This window comes from Aulostomus chinensis, chromosome 22 (genome assembly GCF_037954235.1).
Source record: "Aulostomus chinensis isolate RoL2024-O1b breed Wild chromosome 22, RoL_Achi_v1.0, whole genome shotgun sequence".
NCBI lineage: Eukaryota > Metazoa > Chordata > Actinopteri > Syngnathiformes > Aulostomidae > Aulostomus > Aulostomus chinensis.
Window position 1 is genome coordinate 15,625,329 of NC_141341.1, and position 13,552 is coordinate 15,638,880.

The 13,552-nt window shown below is 42.1% G+C and overlaps 1 protein-coding gene across 9 annotated transcripts in view; it reads left to right on the forward strand.

Annotated features, from left to right (window-relative positions):
• The window catches only part of adgrb2 (adhesion G protein-coupled receptor B2), a 243,011-nt gene that overhangs the window by 203,605 nt on the left and 25,854 nt on the right, over nucleotides 1-13,552 (forward strand). For 8 of the 9 annotated variants that reach the window (XR_015111309.1, XR_015111307.1, XR_015111310.1 and 5 more), the window contains exons 23-28: nucleotides 3,354-3,439; nucleotides 5,514-5,612; nucleotides 7,857-7,956; nucleotides 9,140-9,211; nucleotides 11,251-11,343; nucleotides 12,962-13,216. Coding sequence is in view for 5 of the 9 variants with exons in the window: in XM_086193955.1 (XP_086050081.1) it covers nucleotides 3,354-3,439; nucleotides 5,514-5,612; nucleotides 7,857-7,956; nucleotides 9,140-9,211; nucleotides 11,251-11,343; nucleotides 12,962-13,216 (705 nt within the window). In the remaining 4 variants the exon portion in view is untranslated. The remainder of the gene's footprint in view (nucleotides 1-3,353; nucleotides 3,440-5,513; nucleotides 5,613-7,856; nucleotides 7,957-9,139; nucleotides 9,212-11,250; nucleotides 11,344-12,961; nucleotides 13,217-13,552) is intronic. The other variant, XM_086193958.1, reaches the window with a different exon arrangement.

Genomic DNA, 13,552 nt, shown 5'->3' on the forward strand with positions numbered 1-13,552 from the left:
GTGATGTCACCCCACGCAACACGTGTTGTTCAACAGGTGAGACAATGACAGTATGAGAGATTTTACAAGTGTGAAAGCAACACTGCAAATATAGTTCAATATGTATTATTTTGAGGTATTACAGAGAGTAAAATAGCAAAACTGTATAATGGGGTATCAATAAATCCAGGTATGAGTAACAGTAAACGTGAACGGAAGCCTAATGGACTCCAGGTCATTTCCCGAGTGTCTCCATCGAGGGTTTATCATGTATCGTATATCATAACATCAAAAAATGTTGTGTGAATGTGATGACATTCTGACCGTCGACCATTCAAATCGAATTTCATATCCTTGATAAAATTGATGTATCATTCATGTGATATATGAAAAGAATTGGTAATGTTAGGTCTCATGTATACTTTAAGCACAGTTTAAACTACTTAAATGATGTACTTTAATAATATGATTTATAGATTAACATGCACCTTCTTTCTTGCCTTTCAGTCAGGCGTGCTTGCAGGAAAAGAGAGATTTGGCTTGTAGACATCCCATTAAACAGATATAGACATGCTAGAAAAGTTCTGACTTTGAACAGGATACTTCCAATTATTGAGTGTATCTAATCTATTAATTGCAGTCACCCTCTAAAGAAAATCCAATGTGAGTCTCTGATGTCTATTGGTATGTTTCCGTCGCTCCTTGATTTCTGTCTCCGCCACGTCAATAGTCTTGTGTTGCCGGGGCTCCACTCCAACACCGAGCTGTAATGAGAGCGACGTTGGTCAGAGAAACGCAGACCTTCCCACAGGACTCTTGTCTAATTAATTAGCCTGGCCTCGGGCAAATGGCAGATCAGGATGATGCTGACTCACAAAGCCGGGGCCAGACACGACTGACATGACAATGCTGCTTTCCCAGTCTGGCAAATTGTAGGTACTTGTCAACAACACGAGTACACAGACGAGAAAGAGAGGGAGCTAGGAAGAGAGAAACGATTATGTATCTGCCAGATGTACCCGAATTAAATCCTCCCATGACTTTCTCTTGTGCCAATACCGGGTCAGGATCTTTGCAGCTGTGTTTTGATTTGTTTTTACTGCTATATTCTGATGGGGAGAAGAATCCATGCGCCGCTCGTCTGAACAGAATCACTCATACAAGAACAGTTCCAGAATTTTGCAACAATTTGTCGAATTCAGCCTGTTTGGGATTTTCTCTTCGATACAAAATCTACGAGTGGTGCGGACCTGTCCTGCCTGTTGCGTAGAGGCCACCATTTTGTAAAGCGGTAAAACATCTTGTTGACTAATGGATTGTGTGTTCTCCATTATTTCGATGACATTTTGAGTTTGAGTACCTGAATTACCTCATGATGCATTATCAAGGTTATAATGGTTTGACTCCCCAGCTGATGAATCATAAAGGTCCTCCTCCTTTTCCATGCTGTCCTCATGCACCGAGCTCCTCTGCGTCTGTGCTGGACTGCTCACCATATACGGTATTTTGAGGGGTCAGTTATGGTAATTTCCTGCGCAGGGGGACGTGTACTCATTCAGAACAGATGGGATTCATTATTTTCACGCAGGTGCGCTCACATAGCTCCACCTCGCAGTCATTCACAGTCTGGATCTGAAGGTGGCGCCAGCGAGCTTGATGCTGATGTCCTGTTGAGTCGGACGATGCCGACAGCTGCAGCCGATGGACTTCACCACTACAAACACATCTGAACTAGCGGTTGATTTTGGCTGACTCACTGTTGTTGACAGGGATCGTGAGGTTTGACTTTCCGCTCACCAGAAGCTGGAGGCAGATATAGCATGCTAGCAATCTTCCCTGCTCACTGAATTAGTTGATGTTTTTGTCTCTGGCTCGAATGAGATGGAGTCAGAGACGTGAGCTCTATGGCACTCACCAGCTCAGTTATCTGTAAGCGCCATCTTGATAAAATGACCAGAGATTAAATGCGAAAAAAGAATCAAACACTTCTTTTACTCGCCTACTGGAAATACTGATAGCTAAATGAGGCTTACTTTAATGGAATATGACCACACATTTGAGTGTAATTACCATCATTTCACTGCGAGTGCCAGATTCACCCTCCTCTTCCTCCTGTTGGCCTAAAATGAAAGTGTGTGTGCATCCGATGCACTGATCATAACATAACCTCACCTCATGTATAACATGTATAAGCATCAGCTTACCCTTTTGTTTACTGGCACTCTCAAAGTGGTCTATGATGTCAACACAAACTGCAGACAAGCAGTACTCTTTAGGTACAAAATACACAGATATTGTTGTATTTTATTCATCAACTTATTCTAGCTCACCCAGTCTTGCTGGTATTGCTTTGAGATGAAATTAAAGAAATGTTCCACAAGGTTCATTGATTTTCAGACCTTGATAAGAACAGCGCTGCACTGCCTAAATAGTATGTATTCTGTATGTACTGTATGTACTGTATATACTGTATATACCAGCAGTAACCAAAGCGGGAGTGCAAATGAGATCACAGTTGAGAGTGGACATCGGTATGATAAGGAGCATGTGGCCAGATGTTGCAGGATTCCTGAGGAGACGAGGTCTACATATGGCAGGCCAAGGCTCAGATCTGTGTGTGTGTGTGTGTGTGTGTGTGTGTGTGTGTGTGTGTGTGTGTGAGAGAGAGTGTGGGTGCATGTGTGAGTGTGTGTCTGTGGTCACTATAACCGGATGTGTGGCAGGCTAAGCTTCAGGCTCCTCATTACTAGGAGAATGCAATGATTTTCCTGCTCCTGTGTTCTGAGGCATCCACTACAAATAGAAAAGTCACTGCTCAGAGGGCTAATTAGGTTGAGTGCTGCATATAAGACATAAAAGTTCCTTAGTAGCCTAAAAATGTTTTCTAGGAATTGACCATCCATATCTAGGACTGGCTGTTCTTGTATTATGGTAATGGATTTTTGTCAGAAGGAACCCACACATTACATGGAATGCTAAAATTAATAGGGCAGTCTTTTATGAATGATGCCACTTGTAATGACAGTGTGTTGACACCAGGGAAAAGGGCTTCCTTATGCCTTTAAATCAACAATACTGTCATTGTCTGTCTTGGGTGGCTGATCCAATTAAAGTTACCTTAAATCAACTGAATAAAAAAAGAGTATATATTTAGTTATACTGCAGTATCCTGCAAAGGGCTGGTGATCCCTCTAGGGTGAACCCTGCCTCTCGCCCAATGTCAGCTGTGATAGGCTCCAGCCTCCCCTGTGACCATTAATGGATAAGCAGTATAGAAAATGGATGGATGGATACAGCAGTATACTAAATTGAATTCCTGTAGTCATCCTGTTGCCTCGGAATTTGAGCCGATTCTGCTCTCTTCTCCCCTACAGGTGAATATGCTCATCGGAATCGTAGTGTTTAACAAGCTAATGTCTCGAGACGGCATCTCAGACAAGTCTAAAAAGCAGCGTGCAGGGTAAGTTTACTTCCTCAACTCTTCAATCATCCACTCACAGTTCCTGGTACGAACTGGTTTTGAAGGAACACACCGACATTCTGGACACACCGAGATCCACAGAGAATAGATGACTGCTAGTTAGCTTAGCATAATGAATGGTAGTGAATGGGAAATAGCAGCACACCTCTATCTAAAGTCATCAAATACAGAAGAATCTTAGTTTGTGCTGATGTAATCCTCCTCGTCCTCTCTTGTAAGATCAGCCATGATCAGTAGTGGCTGTTGCTCTTCTGGGTTTCCTCAAATGTTTTTGTGGGTAGAGGTGTAATGGGGCTTTTCAGGTGCTGCGTTAAGTTGCTGCGCCCCATCAGGAATCTAGCCCTGTGTTCTAAATGATCAGTGTGTAATTTTTTCATGGCAGATGGTGTTCTCCGCCCTAGTGCTGGCCAAAATATTTTGGAAAAACTGTATTTAATGTTTTTTGGGAGAGTAATGCTAACACTTCCCACTCGCTACCATTCATTGCATGAAGCTAACTAGCAGTGAGCTGTTCTCTGTGCGTCTCAGCTGCCTAATGCACACACCGAGAGGAGAGTCAAGTGTCTGTCTTCTTGTCTGGCTCTCAGAAGGAAGACAAATAAGTGTTTACCACAAAAAGTCACAGTGTTTCTTTATATTTGCTACATTAAATACATCCACGCACCTTCACTTAAAAGCTCCCACTAGTGCAAGCAGCTGTCTCACAATCACAGAATTAAAAATACCACCAGTTGCAAATAAAAATACGAAAGCAGCTGTTAGGCTGTGTCAAATACGACATTCACTTCGAGTTCCTAGACAAAGACGTAACATAGACGAATACTGTGGATAATGATAATCAATGGCAGACGGAATCCTAATCACACGTGTAAGACCAGGATCATATGCAGAAAACCGTATACACTCAAATCTACTAAGAGAACATTTTTCTTTGTCCATACTTCAGATAGAACAAAAACACATGGTGTATGTATACAACAAGCATCCAGCAGGACTTTATCACTGAGCGTTCATCAGATTTTCATTTCAGTACTGTGTGATTCTTCTTTTTCTGTTCGTATTGCCTCTCTCAGTACTTTTTTCCTCCGGAGCCTCTCTTCCACACAAATTGAGATTGATCATTTGTGTATTAGCAAGGGTTAAAAGTACAGATTGGCTCTCTGGGGGGTTGATTAGCTTTTGTTACCCAGTGATGCAACTGAGATTAAACCAGTTGATGTGTACAAACACACACACACACACACACACACACACATACACACACACTTTGCACTCTAGCAAAGTCCTCGCTGAAGTATTAAGCACAGATTCTTAGAAGCGTGTTTTTAGAAGTACAAGTAAGCTCACACACAAACACACACACACACTGTTGCTAACAGGACAAGCTGTCATTAGTGTAATGTATTTCCACATGCAGCCGTGATGATGCGGCTAAGGCAATGAGCTGTGATGGGACGCTAATGTAGCATAGCCTGCGTGTGGCCCCTATCATTCTCAACTCAGGATACACACACAAACACAGTTTCCCCTCCATCTCAGTGGTCAACTTTTAAGTAAACAACCCGAGGTAAAGTCTTTGTTCATGCTTTAATAAAGCTTCATTGTGAAACAGTTGCATGTACAAATAACACACGCCTGCATTCACTGGCAGTGGAATAAGATTATTGGTGCATTACCTGTCTGTGTCATTGTAATCTGTTAATCCTCACGACTCTGCTGTAACATTGTGTCTCTCACGTTCACTCTACTTTGCTCTTAGTATTCTGACTGTTTTTCACTGCTGCTACTTTTTAAGATCTGGTTTTAATTTGCCTTTCTTTCTTTCTTTTCCCCCCCACCCTTTTTTTCTTTTCCCCCCCTCCCTCTCTTTGTTGTGTCTTCTTCTTTTCTTCGGGTTCTTTTGCACACACCTGCACATTCACCTGTGTCATAACTGGAACTTGTGTTTCCACACATCTCTCCCTTCCATTTCCTTCTCCCTTCATGGTTTATGTTTGTGTGTGTCTGTGTGTTGTTATATGTGTGTGTGTGTGTGTGCGCACATGTCCTAAAGTGTCCCGGCGGAGGCGCGTAGCCGACTGCTCCTGAAATGCTCCAAGTGTGGCGTGATCTCGAGCACCGCTATGTCCAGCTCTACTGCCAGCAGCGCCATGTTAGTCCATCTTCATCTTTCTCTCTCTATCTCTCTTTCTTTCTATTTGATTCTCCATCAGCCTCCCTCCATCCTTCTCTCCTCTCCCCCTCTTATTTATCACTTGCTGTCGGGTAATGATGCAGGATGACATTCAGTTTGTTTGGAGAAAGCAAAGAAACAAGCTGATGAAAGGGGAATAGAAAACACCACCTGCACTGCCAGCTTCTACCATTTAATGAGAGCATATTTTGATACAAAGCGTATTTTCTGCAGGTCACGCAGAGAAAACCTGACCCGTGTCTAACAATATTGGTGAATCACTTTAGCTTCTAACTTCTGGCACGACACTGCTGAGGCTTAACACAACGGCGGCATGTGAGGCAGGGCTTCAATTATGCTAACATAGCTGCTGCTGAACACGTGTTGCTCAAACTTTCTAACTGGCGTTGGAGTTCCACTCCTCAAACTTAAATTAAATGTACCCCCTTCTTGTGTGTATTGAATATTGTCAACTGTTGGTGTGAATCTCGTTTGTGGTCCCTGTGAAGACACAAGTAACGCTATTTGCTTTTGTTCCACACAGCCTCCTGCTCCTTATTCTGTGTTTGATTCTTCCACTAATGCCAAAATCCTTATCCACTTACTTTTACTTTGATTTGCTGAAGTATTGCAATCGAGATGGATGGATCGAAACTGATCGTGATAGAAAATTTAAAGACAAAAGTTTGACTTACGGATAAGGCACAAATTTGCACATGCTCAGCAACACACTTAAAACTAGTTTATGATCATATTTAACACAGTCTACCAATTTAGCACTGATGAGGGTGCAAGTAGTCTTCTATCAACACTGTTCTAGCTTGTCTGTCGCAGGAACGGACTTTCTTGCCGAGGAAGAGACCAGTTCTGTGTACCATAATTGGTGGTGCAGCATGTTCTAATAACATCTGATTACAGGGTGTGGACAGACAGTGAAATAAATTTAGGTTTCTGTCACTCATCTGAAACAGAAGCTATCTGATGAGCACGAGAAACAGCAGAGGCAGTTGGTCAAACTCCGTCTCTGGGTAGCACACAGCATGGCCAACTCGCTCGCGTGAAAAAAACAACAACTAAAAGTATAGCGCTTGCAGGTGGCCAAGGTCATCTCTTCCTCATCTTCTACTCGGTTTACGTTAGCCATAGTAACGCCACCTACACTGCCTGATTTATTCACTGAGAACCAGCTCATGGAAAAACACTTGACAATAGAATGGAATATGACTTGATGAATACTTTGCTTACTTTATTATTCGAACAGCCTCAGAATACAGTAATTATGCAGAACTGTTGCTAATTGTCCAGCCTCTTCCTTCCTTCCCTGCTTCAGTATTATAACGAGCATGTTTTTTGGGTGTCTTTAACCTTGTGTAAAGCTTTAAAAACTATTACCAGGAGTTTATTTCCAGAGTGAGATACCCTTGATTGTAAAAACTGTGACAAAACAACTCTTATCCCTACATTTGTCTTTCTCCCAAATGGCTTTGTAGCACTTTGAAAAATAACTGCTCATTAAAAAAACACTTATTATGTATGATGGAGTGCACTTGTGATATTAGAATATTGACTTTAGGAAGTAGGCTGTTGTTCTTGTGCATTCAGGGAAGGACTAGATATTCGAAACAGAAGTCCACAAAACTGTACTCTTTGAAAAAGAAGGCAGAATAGTTTTGATTTTGTTACCTCTTTTTTTTTTAATAACTCACCGCACACGTCTAAGTGGACGTGCAGATGTCGTAGCTAAACGGGGCTGCCCATCCGTTGTAAAACCATGCATGTGCTAAAGCAGCATGAATATTTTAAATTGGTATCTGACTCGTAACAGGCTCTACTCCTCCAAAGCCCCCCCATGTCACTGCTTGTCAATGGCCAACCATCACCCCCCCCCCCCCCACTACCACCACCTTGTTGAGCTCTGCCTGTCATCTCACAGTCCACCAGCGTGACACTTAGCGCGCATCAGCCATGTAATTGTGAGCCATTGTCAGTCTCATAATTACACATCATCTTCCACTTCACAGTCAGAATATCAAGTCTGATGCAAACCTCAATGTGCCAATCAGCTTCAAATTACCCACCACTGACTCTATTACTGCTGCTGATGATGTGTGTGTGTGTGTGTGTTTGTGTGAGACCGAGTTGGAGACTTAACCAAGTTGGCTGGTGGTCTGTTGTGAGACTGAGCCTTGTTCCTTCTCCTCTACTCCTCTCTTTGTCTGGCAGGGCCTCCCTCTGGAGCTCCTGTGTGGTTCTCCCTCTCTTAGCGCTAACGTGGATGTCAGCAGTCCTGGCTATAACAGACCGCCGCTCCACACTCTTCCAGGTGATCCGTCTTACAACGCTAGCATAACACAAGCGCGCGCACACACTCGCACTTGTGGCATATCATTAGAAACAGCTGTGAAATTGGTGTGTAAAGTTCAGTGCACAGTAGATGCATGATTCTAACTAGTGTTTTACTCCTCAGCAATAAAAAGTAGAATAAATGTTCATTTAGTCAAGTTTCATCATCTGAAATGAGACTAGAATTACAGTAACAATAATCAAACAGACTATTATGTGACAAAAAGTATATTTATTAATACTCCAGGATTAGAATATAAAGGCAACATAGGGATATATACCCTCTTATCCATTTTATACTCAAAGAAAAAATAAATAATATAAACAATTAAGAGGTCAGAGGGTTAATGCTTATCTTGCATAATGCAGTTATCTTGAAACTCCAGTAAAGTTCAGAAAGGGGTCCAAAATATGAGGGAAAATGGAACGGCTGTTTGTGTCTTAATGACTAAACAAGATCAATAAATGTGACTGAATTAGATTTGCATCATCGTTATAAAAAAGAAAATCAGCTGAGTGGGAAAAAGACCCATTAAGAATGAGCATGAAGACAGTCACTTCCCAATAATGAGAGAGGGACTAAAATAGTTTTCTTTGAATTTGATGAGACTAACATAATTTGACTAAAACTTATCCAAATAAAAACAGTTTCAGTATGATTGAAAAAATAATTAAAAACGACGTGTGACACCACATTAAAACACAGTTGTTGTTTTTTTTTAAAAACTGCAAAATGAACACAGCCAAAGTCAAGAAAATATCCAGGATTTCCAGGTTTGTTAAGTTAAGAAAAAATGCAGGTTTTGTTTTTGTTTTTTTTACTTTTCTTTAGGTGAATTGATGTTTAAGGTGTTTATTTATCGCTCTTACAGAAACCTGGTTTGTGCGCTTTTCATCAAGCTTGTGTAAAATATGTCTGACATTCATAGATGCTACTTTTGTCACGTTTACCCACAAAAACAAAAGAAAAGATAAGATTACATGTGAGTAATAGTTAGGAAGAAGTCAAATGAAAAGGGAAAGAAATATTAAAGCATCCGACTGCAGAGAGACTACGACTGTGATGATTTATGTCAATGATGACTCACAGATTTAGTTTTCGGGTGTTTTCTCGTCACTTCAACACATTATTAAAGATCAATTACGTCCCTTGTGTCCTCCAGGTCCTCTTTGCTGTCTTTGACTCAGTCCAAGGTTTTGTCATCATCACCGTCCACTGCGCCATGCGCCGGGAGGTGAGTCCGCTCTTCCTCCATCTGTCTGCTCGCTAGTTTTATGAATCCAACATTTATAATCCCGCTCCACACACTGACCTCCTCCACTCCCCTCAACAGGTGGGATGCATGTTTGCAAATGTCATGTTGGTTTCTGGGTCAGTCGGAGGTCACGGCTGAATACAAGCAGATCAGACATGAGGAGGATTAGCACAGTATTTATGTCCTATGTTGCGCTGCTGTTGCTTCTTTATAATGCCGTATGATAGTGTGGTATTGTCTGTCTGATCCAAGGCTGCTTTAAGGAGCTTACAAAGATGCTGTATGGAATAAGAAGATAAGTCCCTAACTAATGCCCCCCAGTGACTATTTGCCACCGGCTTTTCTGTCCCCCCCAGGGATACTGAATGAAACTCATTATGCACATACATTTTCCCATGCCCTTGAGACGGACATTCACACACAGTCTTGCGCGCGCACACACACATATCTTACTCTAGATTAACTCTCAGTTGCAGTACCTGCAATTAGTGGATTTACGCCCTCGTCAATTGTACATAACTGTAAATGTGTCTTTTGTGGCTGATGCATGTACGCCGCACACAGCCTCTCTCGCATATGAGAGTGTAAGTGAATTTTTAAATGCTTTGGAATGTTTAGCAGCATTAAATCACTATCACAAAAGAAACAGGGATCAGGGTACAGTAAATCCAGGCATTACTTATTGTAAATGCATGAAAATCCCCCTGCAAGAGCGCATATCCTTGATAGCTGCAGAACAACAGGAAGAGGGGTGTGCCACGCCGGAGCCAGGGAGGAGAACGAGGGAGCATTACGGCGGAAAAATAGAGAGAAGGCATTACAAAGCATAAACTAACAGATGCAAAATGTGTGAGTAAGCGCTGCGCCGCGTAACACTCTTGTATGGCAGATGCTGCAAGTGAGGTGCAGCAGGGAATGAAAGGACCACGGTGGTGCTGGCGGCCTGCTGAGATCAGTCAAGGAGAGGAGAGCAAATGAGTATGTGCAGTGGTGTTGTGATTAGGAGGCAGCAGGAGGGGAAATAAAGGGAGAGATGTGAAGTAGATAGGGCAAGGGACTTCGCTGAATGAGGGAGATGACGGAGAAGAACGCATATGGAGATCTGCAAGGGGGGGTAGTCAAATAAAAAGAGAGACACATGGGTTGATTGTAGGGGGGGGACAGACTACAGCTGATGCACTCACACAAGCAGAACGGGGAGCCTCTGAGGATGAGTATGAACATAGAGAGAAGAGACGGATGGAAGGAAACAATGGAGGCAATAAGCTCGGCCATGCAGTATTAATCAGATATGGAAGCTACTCCGGTCTACTCCATTTGTTACTGCAGACGCACACAGATGAGACCACCCGGAGTGAATGAAGATGCTGGCATTCGCTCTTGTTTCCTCCCTCTGACATTCTTGTGGGATTTGACAGTGGCAACATTCAGGAATGATGTTGCTCCCCAGCATGGAACCCAGATATCTTTAGAACAGAGCCTGAAGGGGGAAAAAAAGCCCGGGTTTGCCGGTGAAACATAACGCAAGGCAATCCATTTGATTTGAGTTATTTGAGGGCTGGTCCTCTGACAGCATGCCTGTGTGTGTGTGTGTGTGTGTGTGTGTGTGTGTGTGTGTGTGTGTGTGTGTGTGTTTGCTTACATGCTGCGTGTGGGAGGATAAAGAATATGACACCAGTCAGGCCGAGGGAATAGAACAAATATATACCTGGTTTTAATTAGGAGCACTGATCTCACAAGGCTCAAATAGGCCACTTTGAAGAAGTGTCTGTGACATAAGCTACTTTGTGCCTTTAAATACTTTTTAAAATAATTTTCATGTAATTTTGTGTGAAGTGAACATCCATCAATGCAGTAATAAAAAGTGTCTGAGGAGTACGGACCCTAAGCTCCAACATTTGGCAACCTAACTTAAATTAAAAGATCCTCTACTAACTTCTTTCCTTTGCATCATCCCTTCCTTTCCCCTCCTCCTTCTCTCCCCCCCATACACACACACACACACACACACACTTCAGGTGCAGGATGCAGTACGCTGTCGGATGGGGGGATGTAAGGACGACAGCGAAAACTCGCCAGACTCCTGCAAGAATGGACAGGTGCAGATCATGGTGAATAGCATTCCATTTCATCCCACATACATGAATTAGCTTCAGACTAAGGTTAGCTTCAACTTCAGTCGTGAGATGCATGACCTCCATTACTGAAGTGATCATTCCTAACTCTCTTTTGTTTCTGTTCTTAAACTGATACTTCATTTGTTTTTCACTGATTCACCGTTTGTTTTGGGTTTTTTTTTCAGCTCAAACCAGTGCGCTAGCAGACATTTTAGATAGTTTTGCTTTTGTTAGTTGTTCATTAGCTTTGAGCTAAATATACGAGGTTGAGGATTTGCATTCTGGAGTTACTAAGAAATCATGCAAGGAACAAAAACATTTCACAGTTCAAGACAACTAACTCAGTGAAAGGCAATTTATATTTTTTGAGGAAAATATCACTTTAAATGATTTGTAAGAACTGAAACTTCATTTATATGCACTTAGTAAAATATAAAAGCCCTGCTTTAAGCCCCCATTTATGGGGATTATAATCTTCAATTTACTAGATTAATATTGAATTCTGTAATCCTTGTGACGGGTAGATAAATTAAAGTGATTTTGTACGATACTGCATTACTTTTATTCTAGAAGTACCTAATAAATTGGCAAGTAAGTGTATATGGGATTTGACAGCTCATAGAAATTCACCTTCTCTCCTAAACAACATTCAATATTCAACATTAGAATTTATATCATGCTACAGTAAGAATCTCAATGCATTTTCATATATATTCGCACAACATACAATCCTAGGAAAAAAATGTGTCACCGAATGAGTCCCATCAGCACTTTCATTTGCTTTTATCTTAAACTTCTTTGTCATTATTTGAAGAGCACAAGCACACATAAGGTTATTGCATGTGGCTTATAGTGTGATAAATCACAAACACTTGAACTGCCGTGCCAATGTCAGTACGGTCACACAGCCACTATGAACAACTCTGGCATCGCTATTCCCTTTATTTCTCCTTCAGACCTGTTTGCGGTAATGATTATGGTTTTTTGAATGCCCCTCTGAGGTTATCAAGATTAAACTTTGGAGTCATCATTCAGCAAAAGGGAACTTTTTATGACACATTCTTTTTTTTTCCCAACCGTTTTCATTTTCACATACAGGAGCATTTACAGCCTAACTGGGCTTATTTATTTTCTGAAGAAATCTATTGTTATCATACAGGGTTACCATGCCAACCACCATGCTTTAAAGAAAGACAGAACCTCTTTTTGTTCTCTCCAGCTATGTGCAACTTTAAGGAAATGTTTCTGTCAGCAAACGTGCATGGAGGGTGAACAACACGATACTCTTGAGAACACTAACCGTGATGAATACTCAGATGCTTTGAAGCACCACTTATGTCAGCGTCATAATTATACTGAATACTATCATCTCAGGTCCTCTAGCCATACACAGGAATTCTCATTAGCATGTTAATCTCTTGACATTTCCAGACAAAAAAAAAAGTGGAACTGTTGCTACGCCGTCTTATTAAAGTTGAATCAAAGCGGTCTTTGGAGCAATCATTTGATTAGGTAATCTCTGATTAAAAGCTCTGTGCTATACACTGCCGCCTATATCACCTCCTCACATTTAAACATGATCTTCTCCATGATATTTCTCTTGCACCATCAGAAGAGTCCAAATGTGAGCTACTGTGGGCAGCAGTATGGCTCCCTGCGTTACGGCACGTCCTCATGCCTACTGGGTTGCCACCCACAGTCGTTCCCACCGACGTGCCACCAGGCATGCCAGCAAGCCTGTTTCCACAGTCTGCCCCGCATCAACCACGGGCTTGACCACAGCCACTCGCTAAGCTACGCACACGAGCATAGCCCCATCCTGAACAATACCCACAATCACATCCATAACCACGCTGCTGGCCAACCAGTATGTCACCTGTAGAAAAGATAGAACCCATAGAGGGAGACAGGTGCAGTGTGTATATGAATTGGTAAAGAAAAAGCTGAGAATTTGGGGAAATACACTTGGCTTTCTTGGTGAGTGTTAGATGAGAAGAGACCACCAGTGGTTCGCTCAAGAGTAAATCCCGCTAGGAATTTGGGAAATTTAGAGAGGTCTGAGAAGCAGGTCTCAACTTGGCATTGAGAGAAGCATTCGCTCTGAGCCTAAGTAAGTCACTCTGCTGTTAAGTTAACCGTTCTCATCAGTTCAGGTGATGGTGGTGTCAAACGACACGTCAGATTTCACTCTCGTAAATTTCCT